Source organism: Tursiops truncatus, chromosome 20 (genome assembly GCF_011762595.2).
Source record: "Tursiops truncatus isolate mTurTru1 chromosome 20, mTurTru1.mat.Y, whole genome shotgun sequence".
In the NCBI taxonomy this organism is placed as follows: Eukaryota; Metazoa; Chordata; class Mammalia; order Artiodactyla; family Delphinidae; genus Tursiops; species Tursiops truncatus.
Window position 1 is genome coordinate 28,469,991 of NC_047053.1, and position 23,965 is coordinate 28,493,955.

The window sequence follows — 23,965 nt, forward strand, 5'->3', positions numbered from 1 at the left end:
GTACTACATATCCCTTTTCCCAAATCAGGGGAAATACGAAGGCTGCATGCAATTAATGCGATGTTTTCTCGGGGGAGATATCAAAACCTAAACTTCTATGGGGTTGTCAGTACTGTATGTGATAAAGATGAGAGGGGCTCCATATAACAGAGGCAGGAGAGATACAGTCAGGAGGATGGACAGGCCAGGCTGGATTCTGGGCACGGACTGAACCCTGTCATGAGAGGGGAAAGTTTTCCCCACTCTCCCTTCCCTACTAAAAGTCAGAAGCCAGCACCCTCCTCCAGCAACCTTTCAAAACGGGGTCCTAGGATCTTCTTGGTTTCCCTGAGATGGTAAAGATACAGACAGTGGGCTTCGCTGGTGGCACAGTAGTTAAGAATCTGCCTGCCAATGCAGGGGACACGGGTTCGAGTCCTGGTCCGGGAAGATCCCACATGCCGTGAAGCAACCAGGCCAGTGCGCCACAACTACTGAGCCTGCACTTTAGAGCCCACGAGCCACAACTACTGAGCCCCCATGCCACAACTACTGAAGCCCGCGTGCCTAGAGCCTGTGCTCCACAACAAGAGAAGCCACTGCAATGAGAAGCCCGTGCACCGCAACGAAGGGTAGCCCCCACTCGCCGCAACTAGAGAAAGCCCGTGCACAGCAACGAAGACCCAACGCAGCCAAAAATAAATAAAATAAATAAATTTATAAAGATACAGACAGTGACACCAGAAGCCACCTACAGATTTGTTAAACTTTATTTCCTCTGAGTCTCTGGGGAGGCAGCAGGGATGTAAGGCGAAGTGGCAGTAGCTGCAGGGGCCTGAGCAGAGCTGGTGCTGGGAGGGGCTGGCATAGGCAGGACGAAGAGGCGGCGTTTAAATATTCAAGGCTGAAAGCCAGCTAATGGGTCTCCTTCATCTGTCTTTGGATTTTGTGCAGCATCTCCTGCATCCGTCGCAGCTGGAACAGGCACATGAATCAAAGTGGGGCCTTTCAGAGAGTCCTATAGATTTAGAGAGGTGCCCCCAACCTCTAATCCCTTCAGCCAGGGCCTTGGTAGCCCCGAGGTGTGATGGAGTCTCTGGGTAGAACCACTAAGCCACCAATCCAGGATCCAGATATGTACCAGGGCCAGGGATATTCCTATTCCCAAACCAAGAGATACTGAGGGTTGTGATTAAGCAGGGGTCCTCTCAGGCTGGCAACCCCTACTGCCCCACCCAACTCTCACCTCCTCATCTTTCTCTCGGATGAGCCTCTCTGTTTCTGGATCTGCCACTGATGGGACAGCAGGAATGGGGAAGTCGGTACCACTCTCTCGAGTCAGTTTGCTGAGGGGGAGGGGAAAGGGGGGTTGGTAAGGCTAGGGAGACCCCAGCACCCGCTTGGATTGAGCCCAGAGCCTATAGAACAAAGGAAGGGCTTTGTCTCACCCAAGGCTGTGTCCCAAACCCCACCCCTGCCAGCTCTGTCCTGGCCTTTGGCCATACTTGCGATTCCGTTCTTTCACCACCAGGCGGGTCATGCTCTGGATGCACTGTGCCCGGTAGTTCTCATAATGTGTCTCCCGGGTCACGTCCTTCAGGTCCTGCATGTGAGTACGCACCAGCATTGTCCGCAGCTTCACAAAGTCGCAGTGCCCTGGGTTTTCCACTGCACAGCAAGGCTAGGGGTCAGCCAGGCGCATGGGTAGAGGAGAACCATTGAGGGCAAGGAGATACCCTGGTCACAAGCTCAGTGCTTTACCTTCCACAATGCCCCAGGGGTAGAGCCGGCCCCGAACTCGCCGCCCTCTGGCCTCTACCACAGTGTTGCTGCCAATTACAGCAAATGGGATGCTTTCCTGGAAGAAGTTAGGGGTGTCTGTCAACACCGCCATTCTCACCTGTTCCTTTCCACCTTTATCTTCATCTTCTCTGGTTCATGCTAGGAAACCAGGGTCCTCTTCCACCCCAATAGCCCACCCTTATATAGAATTCTACTTCTCTTTTCTGCCCAGAAGAAACAAGACGGGAAAGGGATGCCCTGGGGTGGCCCCACCTTTAGGGCTTGGTCCTGTAATTTGAAGTCCTCATCCTCGTCAGAGTCACAGTCTGGGAACTGGTAGACCTTGATTCCAAAGTGCTCAATCTCCTCCCGGATCTGGCAAACACATGAGGGGCCCATCGTTCTGGGGACCCCATCCTTTCCAGAAGCCCACCTGCTCCCCTCCCCCACCAGCTTCCCTCACTTTGCGTTTCTTGCGCTCCACTTCCGGAGGTGTCAGTGTGTCCGCCTTTGCCAAGATAGGCACGATGTTGACCCGCTGATGCAGGGCCTTCATAAATTCAACATCCAGTGGCCGGAGCCTGGGGAACAGGAAACTGTGACCACCTGCTAGTGGCAGCCCTGCCCCTGGTGCTCTTGGCCTGTTCCCTTGGCAACACGCGGTGGTGCCAGGAGCCTCAGGCTCAGACCATACCCGTGGCCGAAGGGCGAGATGAAGTACAGGCAGCAGTGCACCCTGTTGTCTTGGATGTTCTTGCGGTTCAGGCCACTCTCATCTCGGAAATACTGCTCAAACTGCTGGTCGATGTATTCTGCCACAGGCTTCCAGCTGGGGCAGGGACAGACAAGCAGAGAAACTGGAAGTGAGGGCTGCCTAGTGAGCTCTGGGCCTGCAAGGAGCCCACGCCCTGAGCAGTCTTTTCAAGACTTTGCTATTCCCCGACTTGCTTTATTACATCATCAGGGAGGTACCCGGATGGGTCAGGGGTGCATCTCAAACATCCTGACAGAAAATCAGACTAAGCACACAGACAGAGGTCAATAAATACTAGCTTGATGAAAGGAAAAGAGCCCAGATGACCAAAGAAAGCAATAAGACTAGCAAGGTGCCGGCAGGTGAAAACCAACTGGAGGCCAGGGCAGCCCTAAGTCAGGTTCGCAGTTCAGCCTCAGAGCCTTTGTTCGTGTGGTTCCATCCTCTCCTCCACCTCTCCAAGCCCACTCCATCCTTCAAAGCCATATCCAAGAACCATCTCTCCCGTGAAGGGTCCTGTGACTATAGCAATGCACACTGCTCTCCCCTTCCCGTCACCACACACAGAGGTTTTATATATATATATATATATATATATATATATATATATATATATATATTCAACAACCTCAAGTCTCTTGCTCTTCTGTTATTGAGTTTCTTCCTCACTGATAGGTGCCCTGATGGGTGGGCATTATGAGCATCATTATTCTCATTTTATACGTGAAGAAGCTAAATCCAGAGCTGCGAAGAGACTTAATCCAGATCACTTTACCTAGCAAACTCTCTACCCACTCAGGCTCCTGGCCTTCTGACTCCTAGTTCAGTGTGTTTGCCACCACAGTGCCCAACCCACTTACTAAGCTAAGTTTTTACCTGATTGACACACGTTAGAGACCTGCTGCGCCCCCCACTCCCCCACTCCCATTGCCACTAGACTGTAAGCCTCCCAGTGACAAGGATTATTTACACTTGTTCTGCATCCCTTAAAATGTCCAGCACAGGCTGGACACCTCATCTGCTGCTTCACTAAATGAGAACACGTGGTGGTGCCCTGCAAACTGTGAGGTGCCAGGCAGGTGAAATTATTATTATGAAAGGCAAGAGGAGGTAAGTAGACTGATTGAAGGAGGGAATGATACTTGCTACAGTAGGAGGCAGGTGCTGGTTGGGGCTCGAGTTTCAGGGCGAGCCCAGTTTGCTGAGACGTAGTCCCCGATCCGGAAGGGTGGTGATGACTGGAGACCACCTCAATCCAGCAGGACTATTTACAGAGACCATGCACCATGTACCAGCACAGTGTGTGGCAAGAATATAAGAAGTGGCCCTCCCCTCAAGGCTTAGATCATGAAGTTGAAGATGAACCAATGTGCTGAGCCGAAAGTCACATGTTGTGATGATCAAGCACAAATGGAGGGGATAGTGGTTCAGAGCACAGAAAGGTCCGCAAGGGTCTGATCAGTCTGTGAGGCAATTATCCAGGGTCAGCTTCCTGGGCGTGTGACCCGTGCAGTCATAGCGGGGCCCTGCGCTCAGAGAGGCCCACGTTTGGTTTATTCTCTGCTGTGGCCATGCTGAAATTCTTAATCATTTCGAACAGGGGACCCCACACTTTTATGTTTCACTGATCCTGAAATGATCATCTTAATATTCATGAGTATAATGTACACAGCCCTATAAAAACTGTATGCTTTTTTGTTGTTGTTGTTTTTGCGGTACGCGGGCCTCTCACTGCTGTGGCCTCTCCCGTTGTGGAGCACAGGCTCCGGACGCGCAGGCTCAGCGGCCATGGCTCACGGGCCCAGCTGCTCCGCGGCATGTGGGATCCTCCCAGACCGGGGCATGAACCCGCGTCCCCTGCATCGGCAGGCGGACTCTCAACCACTGCGCCACCAGGGAAGCCCAAAACTGTATGTTTTTAATGCATATTCACATGCATCTTTCTGGGTGGATTTTCAGATCAACTGGGTGAGGTGGTAAGGCCAGCATTTTTCAGTTGAAGAAATGGGAATGTGGTCATTTGCTCAAGATCACGCAGTTCCTAAATGCTGCATCAAGATCTGAACTCTCAGTCTAGGTGTCTCAGCACCACCCTGCCTAACTCCCTCATCAAAGGCATCACCATTTCTCCTGTCCTTATCACCCATTCTCCTCCTCATCTACTCAGGTCTGTCTGACTGACCATTATCTAAGCATCCTTCTAGTTCCTGAAAAAAATGTCAGGAATGATTGCGGTGGGGCTGGTAAGCCACCTTTTATTTTGGCAGGTGGCCTAGAGGGTCCCAGGAGTTTAAACAAAGTTCCACCCATGCTCTCCCTTTGCCTCTTATTTCTCCCCTCACCCCTCCCTCCACGCACTCTCACGTCTTTAATAACTTGCTTGTAACACCGAAAATGTTGCTGGTGGAAGGAATGGAAGGAGGGAGGGTGACAACTACTGACCACCTACTATGTGTCAGGCACTGTGCTACACGTTTTCACATGTGTTTGCTTTCTTGAGGCTCTTCTTTCCTATCTGTGTCCTCAACCCCATTCTAGAATTGTGGGTCAAATCAACGGAACATTAGAGATCATCTGTTCCAAGGCCTTCCCTCTCACTTTACAGAGACAGCTGTCCGGTAAAGGGCAGTGGCACGCTCGAGGGCACAAACCCCTTCTTCTTGACAATTGTGGGTGTGTCTGAGCCTATGTGTGCCCCCGTGTGTGTGTACGGAGTTGGTGGGGGTCGGGGCAGGGGCTGTGCTTGGTCAGACATACCACTCTGTGTTGTTGACCGCATCCCCAAAACCCGGTGTGTCCACAATGGTGAGCCGCAGCTTCACACCCTTCTCTTCTATGTCCACTGCATGTTTAGTGATCTCCACTGTTTGCATGATCCGCTCTGGAGAAGGGGGAAACTGAGGCCAGGGCAAGGGCAAGGGCCTGCCTAGTCAGGACACACCACCCACCCCAGCCAGTGCTGCCCAGACTGCCTCACCCACACTGCCCCCCTTCCCGCCCCCGGGGGCTGCCTGGGGGCCTGTTCTCTGGGAACCAGCAAGGAGCACATTTCCCAACACAGGAAATGCCGGTGGCTGTTGGCTCTGGCCCCAGCCTCTTCTCTGCTCCCGGCTCTTTTCTCGGATTCCTGGAATCCTTTGGGGGTCAGAGACTCACTCCAAGAGCAGGACTCTGGTCCCTGCCCTGCTTCGGCACCCAAATCTTTAGGGAGTCGGCTGGTGGGCTTCCAGGCCAAACAGGCCTACAGAGAGATGCCAGCAGTCTCTCTAGGAAGCCATGGCTTCCTGCGTGCTGGGGAAGGTCCCATCCCTCAGAGCCTGCAGTCAGTTCGATTTCCCAAGTCAGCTCTGCCTGCCTGTCTCCATGCTCCTCTCCTTTCCTCACCTTCAGCACTGAGGAGTTTCCGGTCCCGGTACAGATCAGTGAGGAAGAGGCTATTGATGAGAGTGGATTTCCCCAGACCAGACTCTCCTGACAGGGGAGAGAGGACAGAGGCACCAAATCAGATCTGTAACCAAGAGGCAACCCCGCCGGACCAAGGTGGCGGGGTTGCGGGGGCAGCCGCTCTCTCATCTAATTGGGAAGAGACTAAACTACAGCAGAGCTGGAAGAGCTCGTCCAGCCTTCTCATTTGGATGAGGCCCAGAGAGGATAAGAGATTGCCCAAGGTCACACAGAGAAAGGCAACCACTAGAAAGCTGAGGGTTAAATATTCTTTGTACCTTGTCACCACCCCCTCTCCTGCAACATATACATACTTTTGGCCACCCGCGTCTCCCAGCTATTTTGCAAAAAGGCACAGCCCCTGGCTTTCTCCTGCCCTACCCATGCCCACTCCCCACATATAGACCATCCCCACTTGAGACACCTCTTGCCCAGCCCTGCCCTGCCCCACCCCTGCTCTACCTGCCACCATGAGGGTAAAGTCAAAGCCTTTCTTCACAGATTTTCGGTGGACTTGATTGGGAAGGGTCGCAAAGCCCACATACTCCTTGTCATCCTAGTGGACGAGAAGGCAGAGTGCATCAGGGTATAGGCAGAAGAACCCCAGGACCCAACGCCAGCCTTAAAGAGCAGAGTCAGCCTCCTTTGAGGCCCCACCTGGGGCTACCAGCTGGGCTCCCGTCCCTGCTGGTATTGTCAGTTTCCAACATACCTGGGGGGTGACACCACAGAGTTGGGGCCAACACAGGACAGAGAGGGGCTCCAGCTCAGCACGCACGTGCGTGCGCACGCACACACACACACGTGCACGCACACACACGCTCGGGCTCCCTCTCCTCCCTCCCTGGGTCCTCCTGCACCAGCCCACTGAGAGGCAAAGGCAGGGCTGGACGCTCTACCTCAGAGGAGTCATAGGGATCGAGCTTGCCCCACGGGCTGCGGGGCCGGGCTGAGGGGCTGAGAGGGGCTGAGGCAGAGATGTACTGCTGGCTGTCAGAGGGCTGGGGCCACGAAGGGGGTCTGAACTCCAGGTCATCCTGGCAGAGGTCCGAGGCCTGGGGCCTCGGCTCCAGGATTTGGGGCCTGGACACCCAGGTCTTGGCCTCTGGTTGGTGGTAGGTTTCGCTTCCTGGGAAATCCTTCACGAACTTGTTCAGTTCTGCATCATCCGCGTCCTCCAGAAAGCGCTTGATCTGAGGGTTCGGGGTGGGGGGAGGTAGGCGGGCAGGTGGCAGGAAGGGAAGAATGAAGGAGGAAGACAGGAGAAGGCGAGAGGGAGAAAGGAAAGCACTTATGGTTACAAGGGACAGAAACTGCACAGGCGGCCAAGCCAGAGGAAGCGCTCACCATCCCTCCCGCAACTGCTCACATGCCTCCCTGGTGCAAGGGTCCAAGACGTCAGGAAAGGCCCTGGGGTCCAGAGCAGCAGCCCTGGGCAGCCCCCAGAGCCCTTGCAAACTGCTCCAGTTTGGGAACTGAGTAGCCCCAGTCCCAATGGTCCCTCTCAGCAGGGCGCTTGTTGAGGCTGCCCTTCCAAGCCAGGACCAGGGACTGCCCCAAAGGCCAGGAAGTCAGGATGAACGAGCGGGAGCGGACAGAGGCATCAGAGCCGAGAGGAGACTGTGGCTCAGGGCTCAAGGAGAGTGCAGACAGCCAGAATGGGGTAGGGGCAGGAGGGAGCGAGGGAGGGGAGAAGGGAGCTCCCAGCCCCAGGCAAATCAAGGGTCTCTTCGCCTCCCGTCACTGCAGGCGCTGAGCTCTGGGACTGAGGTGCGGATTCTACTGGAGGTGCTCACTCCCCAGGACTCACTGCCCAGAACTCAGTACAGCTGACCTGACCCCCCTTATTCCAGACACTGAGCCACACAGAGCCTGAGCCTGGGCCCCAGGAGCGAAGGGGAAACCTGCCAGTGGATGCTGAGTGTGGGTGAAGGGGAGCTGGGAGGGACCAGGTGAGGGAGGACGGCAGGACACTTCTGACAGCCCCCAACTGTGAGGGACGTATAGGGGGAAGCACCCGCAGCTGCCCCTTGCCCCTGTGCCCAGAGATAGGCTTTAGCCTGCAGTGCGGGAGGGGGTCTGGTCTCAACTGTGAACCGCACGGGTGGTAGGCAGCGAGGGGCTGGCTCCTCTGTGGAGACCTGCTCCACTCCATCTCCAGCTGGGAAGGCAGGTCACTGCCCCCTGCCACTCTGACCCTCAGCTCCAGACCCTAAAGCTTCCTCTCTCTCCTTTGGGGCCAGCCCCCTTTGCGGAGTGCCTGGCGGTGCTGGGCTCAGCTCGGCCTCACAAAACCCACGTGCCTCCCCCAGACAACGGACAAGGGCCGGCTTCACAGGCTGACTCACCCTCTGGGAATCAGCCAAGCCAGCGGGGGCTACCCCAGACCACGGTGGAGTCCCAGCCAGGGTGAGGGGAGATAACACGGCCGTGGTCTTCCTGCAGGCCCTCGTTTTAACAAAGGGAAGAACTGAGGGATGCAGTCATGCCGCCAGGTTTATGCAGAGGGAAGGGACTAGAGGGGGAGGCTAGAGGGGAAAGTCCCCTAGGAGCTACTTCCAGGCAGTCGCCTCTCAAGTCCCCATACCTGCTTATAGCCGTAGTCTCCAGGGCTTGCCTAGACAGGAAAAGGGGCCTTTAGACGGAAACTGGAAACAGCAGGTAGGGGCCAAGTGGCCAGAAGAGACAGTCCTGAGGCAAGCCTGACCCAACAGGCTTTTTCTTACCCACAGTATTTGTGGGGGCCGGTGGGGTGACCACACATCCCAGTTTATGTTTGTTGTTCTGGCATAACTGCCCCTTTTCACTCTGCAAAGTGTCCCAGCCTGGACGATTAATTATATGGCAACAGAGAAGGGATGGGGCTGGGGGTGGCAGCTGAAGAGTCTGGGGAATTCGGGGAAACCCTGCCCCTCTGCACAACCCCACAGTGACGCAGCAGTCGGTCTGGGGGTCAGGCTGAGGGTGGGAGAGAGAGGACTGCACTCCGCCTGGTTTCCCCAGGGGCACTGAGCGGCGGGGCTGCAAGGAAGGGAGAAAGAAAGGCACTGATGGAGACCCCCAGCCCTTGCAATCTTCAAGTAGAGTCGCCAGGAACCCAGTACCACTCTCCATGCCAGGGAGCTGCTCATCAGCACGGAGGGGCCCACAGGGGCTCTAGACAAGGAGTTAGGACACGAGGGGCCTCACCTCCTGTCTGTCCTTCCCTGCCCCCGGCTCCGCCAGTGACCAAATCATTTTCTGACTTTCAGCCCCAATCCCAGACAATGCAGGGGGAAGACAGGGCGGGTCCACCCATCTCCCAGAGCAGCACCTTACCCCAGCTTCAGTTCTGTCCTCAGGGACAGAACTGCCTTGCCATCCCAGTGAACGGTCCATGTCCCACGCTTCAGACTCCCTGTCAGCAAGCTCTAGGTCTAATTTTATCTCCCAAGAAAAGTTCCTCACACACAGAAACAGCCTGGTCTCGATGCTCTTGTTGGAATCCAGCGTCCTGACTTGCTCCTTTCCCTTTCTCTCTGACCCCCCTGTGTCTGTCAGGGGCCAAAAAAGCCTGTGGAATGTCCTTCCCCAACCCCTCCTCCTCCCTTCCCGTGGCTCCCACCCTCCAAGGACAGCTCAGCTGCAGCAGGATCACTCGTTTTTTCTGCAGTCCCCTCCTGCTCTGATTGGCTGCTCCGTGATGCCTGCCCGCTGCCTACCCCGATGGGCACAGCACCAGCCTCCCAAGTCTGTCTGCAACACAGGCTCTCGATCCACTTGGCCTCTCCTGTAACCCCCAAGGACACTGAGGCCTGTCAGAGGGTTGAGACCTGTCCCCAAGGTGACCTGGTCCATCAGTACGTGGGGCAGCTACCCAGGAGACTCCAGTCCCAAAGGATTCCAATCTCTTTCACCTTAACTTCAAGCAGTGCTGAAGTAGTGTGGGGTGTCCTATAATCCCCTGGGTGTTATGTGCTCTTAGGAATGGCCCCACTTTTCTTCCCAGTGTCCCTCTGTGTTCTCTCAGTGGAGAACCGCACTGCCTTCAGAAATCCGCCCCTAGATTTCCCTGCAGAGAGTCCCAGCCACAGAGAGGCCTTTGCTGCAGGGATTCCTTCCATCCTAGGATACCTGACCTCTGACTCATGGGGACCTGTATCACTTTCATCACCCCATCACTTTCAGAGAGTCAGCAGGGGAGCTGCTAACACTTGGTCTCTGAGGGGCATGAGTTCAGGTCAAGGAGAGGCTGGGATCCCAGAGGCTTCCAAGTTGCCGATTAGGTGGGAGACAAACTGAGGGACCTAACTGGGAGCAGATGGAGCACTTGACTAGGAGTCAGGAGGCCAGTGTTTCTGGTTTGGCTAGAAATACCCTTTGTGATTTTGAATAGTATCTTAATTTCAGGGCCCTAATGTCCAATTGTGAATGGCACTTCCTTGCCTCCCAGGAAGGCTGGGGAAAGAAAGCACTCCCAGATGACAGATACCTCAAGCTGCTTTGAACCTGGGGAGAGAAGGTACATCTCAAGTCACAGGATGGTTATTCATGTTAGCCAAGTCCTTCTTTTTGCATGCCAATTCAAAACCCCTGGGGCTCCTGGGCTGGGGAGCTCTCCCCACTGATCTCTGAAGCAGCTGGATGCCTGATCTCCTTTCACAAAGTGACCCTCATAGAGAAGTCTGGCTTGACATGAACCCCGTCAGCTTAAGGACTGGGCTGGCTTGAGGCAGGGGCCTGAGGCTGAGGACTCTGGTGCTGACAGGGTGCCTTTAAATACAGAGGAACAGGGTGGCCTCAGCCAAGCTGAAGCACCGAGACCTCAGCTGAACTGAACTTAGTGTGTGGCAGAAAAAGCCCCTCTCGGCCCCTGCACTAGGGACACTTGGCACTAAGAACAATCAGTGCTCCCCCAGGCTTCCACCCCTGGTACAATCAGTCTGTCCGTCCCCATGTGAGGAGAAGGATGGGGGCAGGGATAAAGGCAGGCACCACTTGGCCTCTCCCAGGAAACCCCCCTTTGGGGAAGGTCACAGTGTCACCAAGACTTCCTGGCCAAGACTTGGGCCTCGGCCTGGACACAGCTTGAGAGAGAAGAGCCCAAAAGCCTGGCCTTTCTAGACCTGGAAGCTTCTGATTCCACAGGGCCCGGGGAGTTCCTCTCTGGAGGCTGCCCACAGCCAACATCCTGCCCCACAGGCTGGTCACGGATCTCCTCCTGCTGTAAACAGCCTGTGCTTCCCAATGCAGAGGGCAAAGGCTAGGGGGCTTCCAGACTGGGAGGAGAAGCTGGCATAGGGCCTGGAGGCCCTGACACTCAGCATAATGTGCTTGTGGCAGGCTCTGGCAATGATGGCAGGAAAAGAGCTTACACCCTCACGGCCAAACATCAAAACTTCCTACCTGGGGGGTCTTCAGGGTGGTTGGCTGGGGTTACTGTTTCTCCTCCCACCACAGGCAGGTGGCAGGAATGAGTTCCCTCCACCCTCCATCACTGCAGAGGGACCTGGTTTGGGGGGAGGGGGGAGGATGCAGCAGGAGGAAGATTCCCCATGGTTCCTGTCTCAGAGGCAGAGGGATATAGCTGATTCCACGGGGTAGGATGGTGGCTGGGCCTCCCTCTCTCTGAGGTCCCTGGGCAGATGGTGCTGTGGGAAGGGAGGGCCCAAGCGTCTCACCATCCCTCTTGGCGAGGCAGGCAATGTTTGCGGGCCTCCTGTGTGTTTTCCAAGGAAGTTGGTGCTGGTCCCTGAGCCTAGGGTAGGTGGGCGAGGAAGAGTCACCCAGGTAACAGCTGACCTAGGCAAGGGTGGGGACCCTCACCTCCGCCCCTGCCTGACTCACTCACCCCAGCCCACCAGCGCGTCTCCGCCGGCGCCTCCTCCCCACCCAGCACGGACCCACCCCTCCGTCTAAGAACGGGGCAGCACCCCGGTGGCCGGGGCCCACTCCGTGTCTGCTCGCATCAGAAGAAGAAACTTGGGAGCAGCGACGCAGCGCCGTCCGCCAGCCTGCCTGTGCCCGCGGCAGGCGACAGCGCCTCCCGCCCCGCACAGCCTGGACTGCGGCGCCGCGGGTCTCGGCGAAGCCGCCCGGGAGCGGCGGGCCCTGCGCGCCCGGCCCCGCCCCGCGCCCGCCAGCCTTACCATGGCTGCAGCCCGGGCCGGGCCGGCTCCGCCTGGACAGCGCCCGAGCGACCCGCGGCCGGAGCTGCGTGCCGACCTCACCACACCGCCTGCCCCCGCCCGCCGCCCAGAGAGCGGACCGGCCGGGGGCGGGGCCCGGCGGCGGGGCCCGGCGGCGGGGGGCGGGGCGGGGCGGCCCCGGGGCGGGGCCTGCACCTCCGCGGCGCGGGGAGCCGGCGCAGGCTGGGCAAGGGGTGGCCGGCCCGCCGTGGGGCTTTGCAGCTCTCGACCCCCGGAGACAGAGTGCGGAGAGGCGTTCGGGACAGGGCTTCTCTGGTCACTTGGCTCTTCCTCACTCAGGCCCTAAAGAGTGGCCTGCCCAGGCAGCGCAGCACCGTGGGGGCTTGAGCCAGTCCCCAAAGAAAAAGGAAGGGCCCACCTGGTGTCCCCAGGAGAAGAAACCTTTGGAAGGAGAGGGGGGTTTGCCTCACAGGTTGGGGAGAAACGATCAGTTACCCCGGAGAGTCCACAAGGTTTGTGGGAATTGAACCCAGCTGATGTCCAAGTTACTGATTGTCCATACCGTCTGTACACCTCCTAAGGTGGAATGTCAGACAATCTCCACCTCCAGCCAAGCTATGAGGAAGAGACAGGAGGTTCCCTTCGTGCAAGAGCCTACATTAAAGATTAAAGAGGATTTGCTGCATAAGTTATCCCGGATCATCTGTTGGAAGAATGGAAGGGAGAGGCTGAGTGGCCTTTCCGGGGAAGTGAAGCCTTGCCTGTGGCTGTGGAAGGCGGTGGGGGCCTCAGGAGAGGCCATGCTGGGCAAGCAGGTGAGATGCTGTGGGAACAGAATCCCCAGCAGCTTTAGAGGCATTAGAGGCTCAGAAGGGTCAGCAGCAGCTAGGAGAACATAGATGCTTAGGGGGTGGGGAGTTGGTGGGGATTTCCTGAGCTAATACAGGTCTGAGCTGGTCAGGCTTCTGTGGAAGTTTCCAGCAGCATGCCCCTCCCTGACTTCCAAGAGTCCTCTTCCAGGGCAGACTGACTGGCTTGAATACCTTTTAGACAAAACTGAGGCCACAGGCATGGCCCGCTCCCTCTATTGGTAGAAGTGCTAGAGGCCTGCCTACACTATTTCAGTGTGATCCGTGACCCAGTGGTCTTGGTTGGGATCTGTCAAAACTCGGCAGAGAGAGGGAGGGGGCCTGGGTACCACAGGTGAGATCAGGTTCAGAAAACATGGGACTGCTATTGAATATTTGGCAATGGTAGGCTGGAGGATAGAAGGGGTGTCATTGCTTAAAGAAGTGCAGGGAGCCCGGGTTCGATCCCTGGTTGGGGAACTAGATCCCACATGCATGCTGCAACTAAGAGTTCGCATGCCGCAACTAAGAAGCCCACATGCTGCAACTAAGAAATCCGCATTCCGCAACAAAGTTCCTGTGTGCCACAACTAAGACCCACTGCAGCCAAAATAAATAACAAATAAATAAATTAAAAAAAAAAAAAGAATACCTCTTGGATGCTTCAGTCTGCAAGGCCTGGACTGTGAGTGCTGGGCCCAAGGGAGAAAGCCTATGTCAAGGAAGACAGGCCCTATCACAAAGGCTTATTTTCCACAATCATAATGTCCCTCCTTCCCCCAGTTCTGGCTGCTGCTCAAGTGTAGACACAAACACATCTCAGCTAGCAGCTCATCCTCAGCTGCAGCTGGAATCCCAGCTCTGCTCTGGCACCTGCTGCCCAGACCCCAGAGAGCCCTGTGTTTCCTAAGGCATGTTGGTGCCAGCTTGCTTTGAAGGAAGTGAGGCCCCAAAAGAGGAAGGGACCATGGAACTCATGGTCTTCATGGTCACAGGCCCAACCTGAAGCATGGGCTGGGCAAAATAAAAGCCTAAGGTAGACTCTGGGTCACTACCTATACAGCCCCGCATGCTAGCCCTGTAGCAATTCAGGGGTCTCTGTGAGAACTTGGCCCGGGAGTAAGTGCCCATGCCAGCTCTGGCAACAATCTCACTGCCTGAAAGTCCCTTCCCCTCCCTGTGCTTCTGTTTCCCCCGTTGAGAGAGAGGATTGTTCTACCCTCAACTCCAGCTCTCATGTTCTGTATTGGGACAGGTAGAGTCTGACACTTGGTCAGAAGCAGGGCTGAGATATAGGGCTGATCACTGTGTGCTCTGTGCCACCACCAGCCAGCAGGTTGTCTGGCCAACCTTACTTCAGTGCCCCTCAGCTCTTGGAGCTCTTGTTCTCTCTTGAAATTCAACATCCCAGGAGTTCCCTGGTGGCCTAGTGGTTAGGATTCCAGGCTTTCACTGCTGGGGCCTGGGTTCAGTCCCTGGTTGGGGAACTGAGATCCTGCAAGCCATGCAGGCAGAAAAGGAAGGAAGGAAGGAAGGAAGGAAGGAAGGAAGGAAGGAAGGAAGAAAGAAATTCAACATCCCACCAGGCATTGATGTCCTTGACAAGGGTACAATTTCCGGGGCACTGCTGGGGTCGGGTATTCAAGCCAAGCGTCTGGAGAGTCGCCACACACCTTGCACAGAGGATGATTCTTCTGGGAAACTCATATCAGCAACCACGGCCCCAGTCTGCTGTCCTGGGCCCCCTCTACTTAGATCAGGCTAATATGGTCTTTACGGAAAACCTCCTGGCCGCCCCTCCACTGGATCTTTCCTGCCCGCGCATGGGTGAAGGGTATATGGCACAGTGATGGCAAACAAGGATGCTGCACTTGGGCCAAGCCAGGGCCCAGGTCCAAAGTCAAGAATAAAGAGTAATTACCACCGGAAATCAGGACTTCAGATCTGCCTGACTAGCAAAGGCCACATTTGCCTCTCGGTAGCAGTTTCCCTTAAGTGGTGCAAGAACTAATAGTGCCCCTGCCCCAGAGGTGTTGAGTCAGTGATGATACAGTCAGAGAGCCCTGGTGGAGCCAAACGTCTATCTATCACTGGCTTGTGTCTTTCAAGGAAACCTTAGCCAGTCTGTCCGGCAAGGTCTGTGCAGAGGCAAGAAACCAAAATACCCTAAGCCTCACTCCTTCCCTTGTTGCTCCCCAGTGTCCCATGATCCTGGGGCAGGCACGAGATGTGGGCAGCAAGGTCAGGGAACACAGTGTTTCCTGGCACCTGCTGAACGGCCGCAGCAAGGGACAGTTCCAGAGCCAGCAGGGTGATAGAAGCCAGCCAGAGGGCCCTTCCAACATCCTCTCTGCGGCAGGACAGGGCACAGGAGGCTCAGGGATGGAAGGGACTTACACACCTCCTAATACCACTAACTCCTGTGTGTCTGACTCCCTTCAAGTCCCCCTCCCTTGACCTTCCAGCCTCTGCTCGAATATCTTCCATGGCTAAAAACTCATTGGCTCTAACAGCTGCCCTTCAATCTTTGGGTGGTGAGTTACCACCACCTGAGCCAAAGTCTGTCTCCCCCTGGTGTTGACCCTCCAAGGGCCTCCATGCTGGAAGCTTCACTGACTTGTTGCCCTGGACTTTGTTTGTCCTTTGATATTCACTTCCTTCCAAGTGATCCATCTGTATACTTTTCTCTCCAAATTAACCACAAGCCCCTCAAGGATGGGGAGTATGTTTTCTATTTTAACCTCTACTCACTTCAACTCAGTGAATATGTCACGCGATGTCTGCCTGGGTGATCAGGCCTCTGCCCCCAAGAGATGTCTGATCGATATGGATTGACCAAGAGGAATCATTGCTTAGTTTCCACTCTGATTCTGGAGTACAGACAAGCCTTGAGGCTATGGGCTTCGCTGACCCATAACCTGCCCTTCATTCTGGCTGTTTACCAGCTCACGCTGACCTCCCAGCCTCTCAGTTCAAAGGCAGAGACCCAGATGTTACCCCCACTACAACCTTTCCTCTCACAATTCTTGATATCTAACGGTGCTACTGAAATATCAGGAAGTTATCTCCCAGGAATATGTGACTACAGAAAAAGAGTTTATACACCACACAGAAGAGTTTATGAACCCCTGGGGCAAGATGCTCCCTAGAGCGCTCCAGGCACTGATGAGCAAGCCCTGGGCCTCGGTGTCTTCATCTGTGAAATAGGGAGAAAAAGTCTACCTCATAGGTTTGCTGTGAAGATTCACTAAGGCGATACACTTAGCGCAGGTATAATCACTAAAATGAATGGCAGCTATTATCTCAGCTAACACCGAAATGATCAACACCAAACTAGCAACTGTCAACTGTGACTATTTCAAATGCCTTCCCTCCGAAGAATGAGCATGTGCATGTGTAATGGGTGTAGAGGGATGGGAGAGAAGACTTAGTCTAAAGTGACATTGGAATGACCATGCTGCCACCAACTGTGGAGTCAGCTTCTCCAGCTAGACACCACTCTACCTCTAGAAAACAGGTCTTGGTCTCAGACTTATTGAACCCAATTCCCCAACACAGCCACTGTTGAGAGCCCTGGAGCTAGATGACTTTGCCGGTGGTAGGTATGCCAAGGAAATGACTGGCTGACCCAGTCCTCCCATCTACAGTGTCAGCATCTGAGCTTCCCTCAGGAGCTGCCTTGCATTCTGTCCTCCTCCAGGCCTGCATTCAGCCCCCAAGGTGCAGCTGTCTCTTGCTTCTCCCCTCGTGGCAGCTGGGCCAAAGGCAGCTGAGCAGAGGAGGGTGAAGGGACATGATCATTTCTGTCACTCAGGACAGCCTTCCTCTGGCTTAGCAGCTGTCAGATGGCTTCTGCGTTACAGATTTTCTTTCTCATCTGAATATGCACCTGCCCTCTGAGGCCAAGCTGCCCAGTCTACTCAGGCCCACTGTCTCTCTTCTTACCTGAAAAACCCACCACTTTAAACAGCACCGAACTACTCTGATAGAAATGTGTAATGTTGGAGATGGGTTCCAGGCAGGGAACCAAGTAGCTTCTGGAAATACACTAGAAAGTCCAAAATGGATGTGGCTGATTCTTCCCTATGTGTGCTCATGCTGGGCAGAACAAAAAAATGAAGGGATTCTGCCATCAAGCTCGGGAGGAAGGCATAGCATTTTCCTGCCCTCATTGTGCGGACAGAGGGAGCAATCTGCCCAGGTCTCCCGGTGGAGGTAGGACATTACCCCCCTGCCCTGTGCTTCCAGAGGCTCTTGCTGAGGCATACCACACCACCTGTCCTAGGGTGACCAACTGTCCCAGTTTGCTCAGGACTCAGGGAGTTCCCAGGATGCAAGACTTTCAATGTTAAAGTCAGGAGCACCTGGGGCAAACCCTGATGAGTTGGTCAACCTAGCCTGTGCCCAAAATAGCAAGTCTGGGCCAGAGGTCTCCAGCCTCCCATCCTGCTCTGGGCTTGACTGCCCACGATAGCTGCAGTGAACAAGGTACCATCTGACAGGAAAAGCAGCGGGGTAGCGAGGGTCAGGCTGCTATGAAAAGCCTCCCAAGGTGCCCTGCCCCATTTTCAGCAGCTCTGCTCCATCCTTTCAACAACCCCCTTCCCTTTCAACTATGAGCCTCTGTACAAAGCAAGAGAAAATGAGGGGGTAGGAAAATGATTCTGGGGTTCCCGCCAGACAGCCCATATCCTAGGATCCTGTTAACATCCCCAGGAATGCGGAGCCTCCCTGTGCTGCTCCTAGGCTCTGGGTCCTTCCTTGCCAAGTTAGTCTACCTGAGCAAAACTTCCCTGTGACTCAGGAGCCAAGAGGAGGCTGGCCGTCCCATCCCCCAGGGACAAATGACATGTCACCCTTAGGATACTGAAGCGTGCCTTAGGTATCACTGAAACAGCCTCCTCTTGTTCCTGGCCTGTTTTCCAGAGTTGATTCCTTGCATAATTGATAGAGCAGGGAGTAAACCACCTTGTCCCCTGACAGCACATCTAAGGGTGAGTAGGTTAGGTGCCTTGAGGACACAGGATCTTGGGACCAGGGCAGCCCCTCCCAACAAGAGCTGCTTTATTCCAGGGAATTCCCCAGGGTTGTGTGAGAAGCCAGCCCCCGCTGACCGCAGAGGGCACCCTCAGGACCTTCCTATTGAGCTTCTGCTAGTTCTGGTACCAAAAAAAAAACCCACCAGGAATGTTTCCCTCAGTCCAGCATAACCTCCTCCGGGAAGACTCCAGTCCCTAATGTCCCAAACCAAGGATGAGAAGCATCTGTCTACCCTGCTCCTTAGACAAAAAGGTCTTGAGGGGCCGCCTGGGAGGAGGCTGAATCACGCTGCTTCCCCAGCTGTGGACCCAGAAGGGCTTGTGAAGCTCAGCAACAAACAGGCTGCCATCCACGAGCCAGGCGCCATGGCTGGGCCACCAGAGAATTCCTGCCGGGAATGGAATCTGGACCAGACTCCACAGTCAACCATTCCTAGATGAGAGGAACCAGAGGCCTTGGACACCAGCACCACAGAGTCTTCATCCTGGGACTGCCTGTGGGCCATGCAGCCTAGGGAGCAGTCTGAGGAAGGCCTAGCTCTTGCACACCCTGTGAGGAGAGTACCGGGCCCACCTCCATGCCACCCACTTCCAGAGATCCAGAGAAGACCAGCAGGCCCCGCTGCCTGGGAGTCTTCTCTTCCCAGCTTCTGGGGAGCAGCTCTGCTGCTGAACAGGCTGGAGAGCTGCAATTATCGAGACAGGATAAGAGCTATTTTGAGAAGGAGCCGTCCTGCTGCCAAGGCTTTTGACTTCCTAAACTAAAACAAGATGCATAAAGAAAGAGGGCAAGCTGGAGGAAAACAGGGAGGAACTTGCTCTGTCAAAAGCATCACATCCTGAATGAGGGGAAATACTAATCCCTTCCCAAAGGTATAGGTTTGCATCAAGGGGTGAACAAGAGGCTGGCTGTTAAGATATCCCCCCCCCGCCGGCTTTGGGAAGGAGTGGGTAACCTGACCGCCTCCCCGCAAAGTCCCTGCTGACTCCCTCTCTCCTAAGACCCTCCAAGGGCACTTATTCAGTCTGTTGTATTCATTTGAACATTTGAGCACGGACTATTTCATATTGTTGTTTCAATGTTTCCTGCCCATATGTCTTATCTCCCCATCCAAATGGTAAGTTTCTCAAGGCCAAAGAACGTGTGTGCGAGGCTTCAATGGTTTCCTCAATAGTGCCTAGCAGAGTGCTAAGCATCTGAATAAAAACTGTTTATGGAAGGAAGGGAGAAAAGGAGAAAGGAAGGAAGAGAGAAAGGCAGGAGGGAGAGAAGGATTTACTGTCTTGCATGGAGATAATCTCTAAAAGTAGCTGCTCCCACCCACAGCTGAGCCCAGGGCCCAGGGCTAGCCAAGCAGCCATGGCAGAGGGGGTGGCAGCCACATTTCTGGCACATCCCCCGCAGCTGTTCTGGCTGTTGTGCCCTGCCACACGCACATCTCATTTGTCTTTTGCACCTGTAGTCAACTGTCCATCCTGGGCTAGTCCATTAGAGGCCATGCTGGACTTTGGGTAAGGGAGAGATATGGCAAGACAAAGAACAAAGGCAAAAGAGCTTGGACTATCTTATCAAGCATGGACCAAGAAGAATGAAAGTACTTATAGGAACAACGCACTGTGAAATCAGGACACGCTTTGCCAAATTCAGGACACAGGGCTGCCGAGAGCAGAGTTCACCTTGTGCCTTTCCAAGTTGAGGACTCAAATAGTGTGTAACCCAGAAAAATGTCCCCTTTCTGGAGTGCCCTAGGCTGGAGAGGGGAGAGCCAAGCGGGATGGGTCCAGCCTATGGCTTCCCAGACAGCCTTCCCACAGAGCACTTGGCAGGATTCATCGTTTGCCAAAAGGTCTCTACTCCTTCTCTCCAGCGTTGCAACTAGCTCTGGTACCTTCATGTAAATGCCCCTCTGGGGAGATGCAGCCCCACAGGTGCACAGCTTGGCAAGTGGAACACAGGCTAGATTTCAGCCCCTGCTTCTCTGCCAGGTGCCCTTGTGCAGTGAACAACCTGCCCAACCATAGGGAGCACCTCTGTCTGTCTCCTTTCACATCTGCTTCCATTAAAGGGTAAGAGAGGCACCTGGATAAGGGGGAGCACGGAAAGATGGGAAGTAGCTTCCCAGGGGCGTTCTTACCTCCTCATCTGTCATAATGGAGAGAGTAGAAGCCAGGCATTCCCAGGGGGTCAGCAAATGGAACTCAGAGAGTGCCAACAGGAGGGGAAAAAGAGAATTTTACTAAAGATGTCCAGTGAACTTGGGCACAACCTGGCCCAAATCCCTTCCTAGTCCAAAGTGGCCCAAATAACAATGGCTAGCATTTACTGTGTGCTCACTGTTGCCAGGCACCATGCTAAGTGCTTTACGTGTAATAGCTTGGTGAGTCCTTGCAGGAACCTTAAGAGGAAGCCATTGTTCCTAATAACAGATGGGGAAACTAATGATTGGAGAGGTAAAATAACTTACCCAAGGTCACAGTCAGAAAATAGTGGACACAGGGCTCAAACCCAATAATAAAATTCTAAAAACCTCTCCTTTATGGATCTTTGCTCCCTCTGAGGGGCAGGACTGCTGGTGGGGACTGGACTGCATTCCCAGGGCTCTCTCCTCTCTAGGAACGTCCTCATCTAGAGCCCTGGCCTCTCTTGTGCTCATAGGGCTGGAGCATGTTTTGGTCCATAACGCTTGAAGCAGGAATTCCTTGCCACTAAGATGCTCTGTATTAGGACTGGTTCCCACCTTCCCTCCTATCAGAGAGGTCAAGAGCACAAAGTGAGTGTGGGGGGAGGGGGGTCAGACCCTGGGGATTCTCAAGTTGGCTGGCTGCAGGACCCACTGATATCCTCACCTAGACATCCCTGGAGAGCCTGCCAGGGCGGCAGCCAATAAGTACCTCCCAGATCCTGGGATGGGGGCTTGAAGAGGGTTCTGAGGAAGCAGAGACACACGTGGGGATACCCCCTCAACCTGAATAAGTTTGGAGTTAGCCCTGATTGAGACCATGAAGCAGGTCACTTGTGTTAACGGGGCTTTTGATGTTTGCTTTTTATCACATGGTAGGTAAAGACCAGCTAATCTGAAAGGCCATGGGCTTAAATCGTTCTCCATTCCAAAAGTGACTCCTTCCCATTAAAAGGAGACTCTTGAGAATGAAAAAAGTTTCCAAGTCCCAAAGGAATGACTCTAATGGTAGAATTTTAGGCAAGATGAGACGTTCCTCTGCCCCTTCAAGTCAGAATCCCAGCACGGGCCATCCTAACAGATCTGGCTCTGCGGATACAGAGCCACCCTCCCAACTGTCCTCCTGCCTCCCAGCCCCCCAGAGTGGACCCACAGGAGGGAAAAGCACAGACCTTTTAGCCACCAGATGACACGATTGTACATTTCCTCAGAGACATCTGAAAGTAACAGAGATTGTTGCTCTTTTTTTCTCTCTGTGGGATACACGCCCCCTCCCCTCACTGCTTAACATCTCCCTTTCTAGCTCCACGTTTCTCCACACAAAGGTGCCCTCAGCCCTTGATGTCTCCGAGAAGCTCCTCCAGCCTGAGACTAAATATCACATTCCCACCCTCCCTCTCCCTTTTTCCCCACCCTCTCTTTGTGCCACTGTTAATGCCTCTCCCCCCTTGGAAGTCTAAGTCCCAGCTCATTTATGGCCCACTTTGTGGCCAGAATATTTACCTGAGGACCCTATTCTCTTTACCAGCTCAGTTCTTTATCTTCACTCTCGGGAAGTAGCTTCCCACCCTGCAAACCACTCTCTACTACCTTCCATTGAAAGGCTAAGCAGCGTTGCCTGGAAGAGTCAATGCCTGACTCTGGCCCAAGCATCGTCATCGATGTCATTAGCTTGGAGCTCAGAGAAGCTGGTGGAGAAGGAATGGAGCAATGGGCTCAAGGAGGGGTCTAACTTTGGCTCTGAAAGGAGGGCAGCTCTGAGGCCCAGAATGCAGAGGGAGAACTTCTTGCCCACCCCAGCATCCCACCTCACTAAATTGGGGCTGCACCTGGGTAGTCTGCTTCTTCACATACCCAAGAAGAAAGCACTAAACCTTTGAATGGGTTGTTTGGAGGTGTGCTTGCGGACCTGTGACACTTCCCTCAGCGGTTCCGGGCTTGGAGACTCCTTTGGTGATGGTGGTGGTGATGGACTTGGCTTCCCTCTCGGGGACATGAGATCCTCACAGAAAGGGCTTGATTCCATTTCAAAAAAGGACATTGAAGGGTCTACGGGAGAAGGGGACTTAGGCTCGGAATCAAGTGTTATTGGCTGGCTTTGGGGCATTTCAACTTCAGGGTTGAGTAAGGCCCACCATGAGGAGTCTGGCCCATATCTCGGTAAGGACCGAGGGGGTAAGGGCCGAGGGGTCAGTTCCAGTTCTGCATGGACAGAGGGCTTTCCAGAGGGCTCTGGATGCCTAAGTGTGGGTCCTGAGGACACATAATTACTTTTTGAGGGTCTTGTGGTATGCTGCTTATAGATGGGCTCTGGAGTGACAAACGTGGAAGATTTGCAGGGGCTCTCAGACATGGCTCGAGATGTCACACGGGAAGCTGACTGTCCCCCGGGGGAGATGGTGACCTTGTGGCCACCCTCACTGTCTCCTCGGATTGAGGACTTCACGTTGGGCTCCACTTCTGATGATATTAAGACCTTTGGGAAGGACTTGGTTTCAGTGTAGACAGAATGCTTGCGGATAGACTCAGGCTCTGGGAGCATAGAAACTTTGCGTCCACCATCCAAATCTTTAAGGAAGGAGAGTCTGAGGGATGATTCCAAATTCATACTTGTATGCAAGGCCTTAGGGTCTGTGTAAATTGAGTTTTGACAGCCCATTTCAGATTCTTGGCCAGGGGTCCGTCTCTGGGTCGGTCGAGAGACTGTACAGATGCGGCTGCCGCTGCGTTCTGGGCTAGAGGGTCTCCTTGGAGATCTGATATTAGCAGCAGTCAAACTCTTTCGAGTGGGTTCAGTTTGGACTGCTTCATCCTTTGGATAAACCAAAGACCTATGGGGAACTCTGACCCCTTGTGGGTACTGGACCTTGGAGGGTGGGTCTTCTTCTAAGATTGTGAAGTTGTCCTTCTGGTTGACAAAACTCAACCGGCGAGAGGATTTGGCCTCTGGAATTAATGAGTAGCGATTATTGATATCACGCCCTGGTTTGCTCTCACCCCATCTTCTAGCTGCTTGCTCTCTGGATGTACTAACATTCTGCTGGATCTGGACGGCATGGCGGTATGCTTCAGATTTTGATCGGATCTCGGTTCGACAGCTGGGTGCTCCGGAGAGGCCTGGCCCTGAGTGGGGGGTGATAGATCCAGGGTACTCTGAGGCTAAGTGGGGAATGGTGGAATGCCCAGCTTCTGATCTTCGATGGGCTGAAGGGATCATGGAGGCCGTGCCACGCCGCTGGCTTGAGGCAAGATCGTATTCGTGTCCTCGCTGAGGGGTTGTGTTAGTAACCTCGGCCCCTTTCTGTGCTGAAACTGCGACCTTGGACCCACCTTTATTTGTCTTGACCATAGGATAGATTGAGCCTCTGTGGGTAGAGCCCATATTTTAACGGCTGGCTTGTATTCAGGGTCCTGATGAAGCCTGAATATTTACCCTCAGTTTTAAAACCTGCTGTTCCTGCACTCCCACAAAGGTGGCTGTTGCTCTCCAAGTGTCTCCAATAGTCCCCTTAGCTACCTGCCTGGTGATGTCATAAAGGAAGGAGCCTCCTAGGAAATATTCTGGGATACAGCCACAACTCTTCAGAGACTCTGACGTAGTAACTGCAAGGAAACTGTGGATTTGTCTTTGGAGCTGACACCACCAAAGCTTTGACCAAGTTCTCAGCAAAACAAGGATTCCCTGGTGTGTATAACGAAGGCTGTAGATCCTCCCTTACTCTCCCCAGGTTCTAGGAATTCCCAGAGACTCATCCAGAGAGAAGGAATCAGCCTGAACATGCTACTAAGGCAAGGCTACTCAAATCAATCA

General features: G+C 54.3%; 1 protein-coding gene across 6 annotated transcripts; it reads right to left on the reverse strand.

The window, feature by feature from the left end:
* Positions 1–733: 733 nt before the first annotated feature.
* On the reverse strand, positions 734–23,538 carry SEPTIN4 (septin 4). Of its 6 annotated transcripts, XM_033847552.2 has the most exons (14): positions 22,009–23,538; positions 21,327–21,371; positions 20,110–20,117; positions 6,859–7,152; positions 6,422–6,515; positions 5,900–5,986; positions 5,273–5,396; positions 2,456–2,590; positions 2,225–2,342; positions 2,035–2,136; positions 1,741–1,837; positions 1,485–1,647; positions 1,226–1,325; positions 735–954 (listed from the first exon to the last, which is right to left on the reverse strand). In XM_033847552.2, the coding sequence occupies exons 1-14, from the start codon at positions 23,534–23,536 to the stop codon at positions 895–897; spliced, it is 2,955 nt and encodes a 984-aa protein (XP_033703443.2). In that variant the 5' UTR covers positions 23,537–23,538; the 3' UTR covers positions 735–894. The 6 variants fall into 6 exon arrangements, with proteins under 6 accessions (XP_073653946.1, XP_033703443.2, XP_033703444.1 ...); XM_073797845.1 differs by lacking the exons at positions 20,110–20,117; positions 21,327–21,371; positions 22,009–23,538 and adding exons at positions 8,547–8,576; positions 12,088–12,216 and having other exon boundaries at positions 734–954; XM_033847553.2 differs by lacking the exons at positions 20,110–20,117; positions 21,327–21,371; positions 22,009–23,538 and adding an exon at positions 12,088–12,216.
* Positions 23,539–23,965: the final 427 nt, after the last annotated feature.

Excerpts from the sequence above, each read along its gene's own strand:
- SEPTIN4 (XM_033847552.2), bottom strand. The coding sequence starts at position 23,536 with ATGGGCTCTACCCACAGAGGCTCAATCTATCCTATGGTCAAGACAAAT. Across the intron at positions 6,516-6,858 it reads ATCCCTATGACTCCTCTGAG|GATGACAAGGAGTATGTGGG; the intron begins GTAGAGCGTCCA and ends CTCGTCCACTAG. Across the intron at positions 1,838-2,034 it reads TACAGGACCAAGCCCTAAAG|GAAAGCATCCCATTTGCTGT; the intron begins GTGGGGCCACCC and ends AACTTCTTCCAG.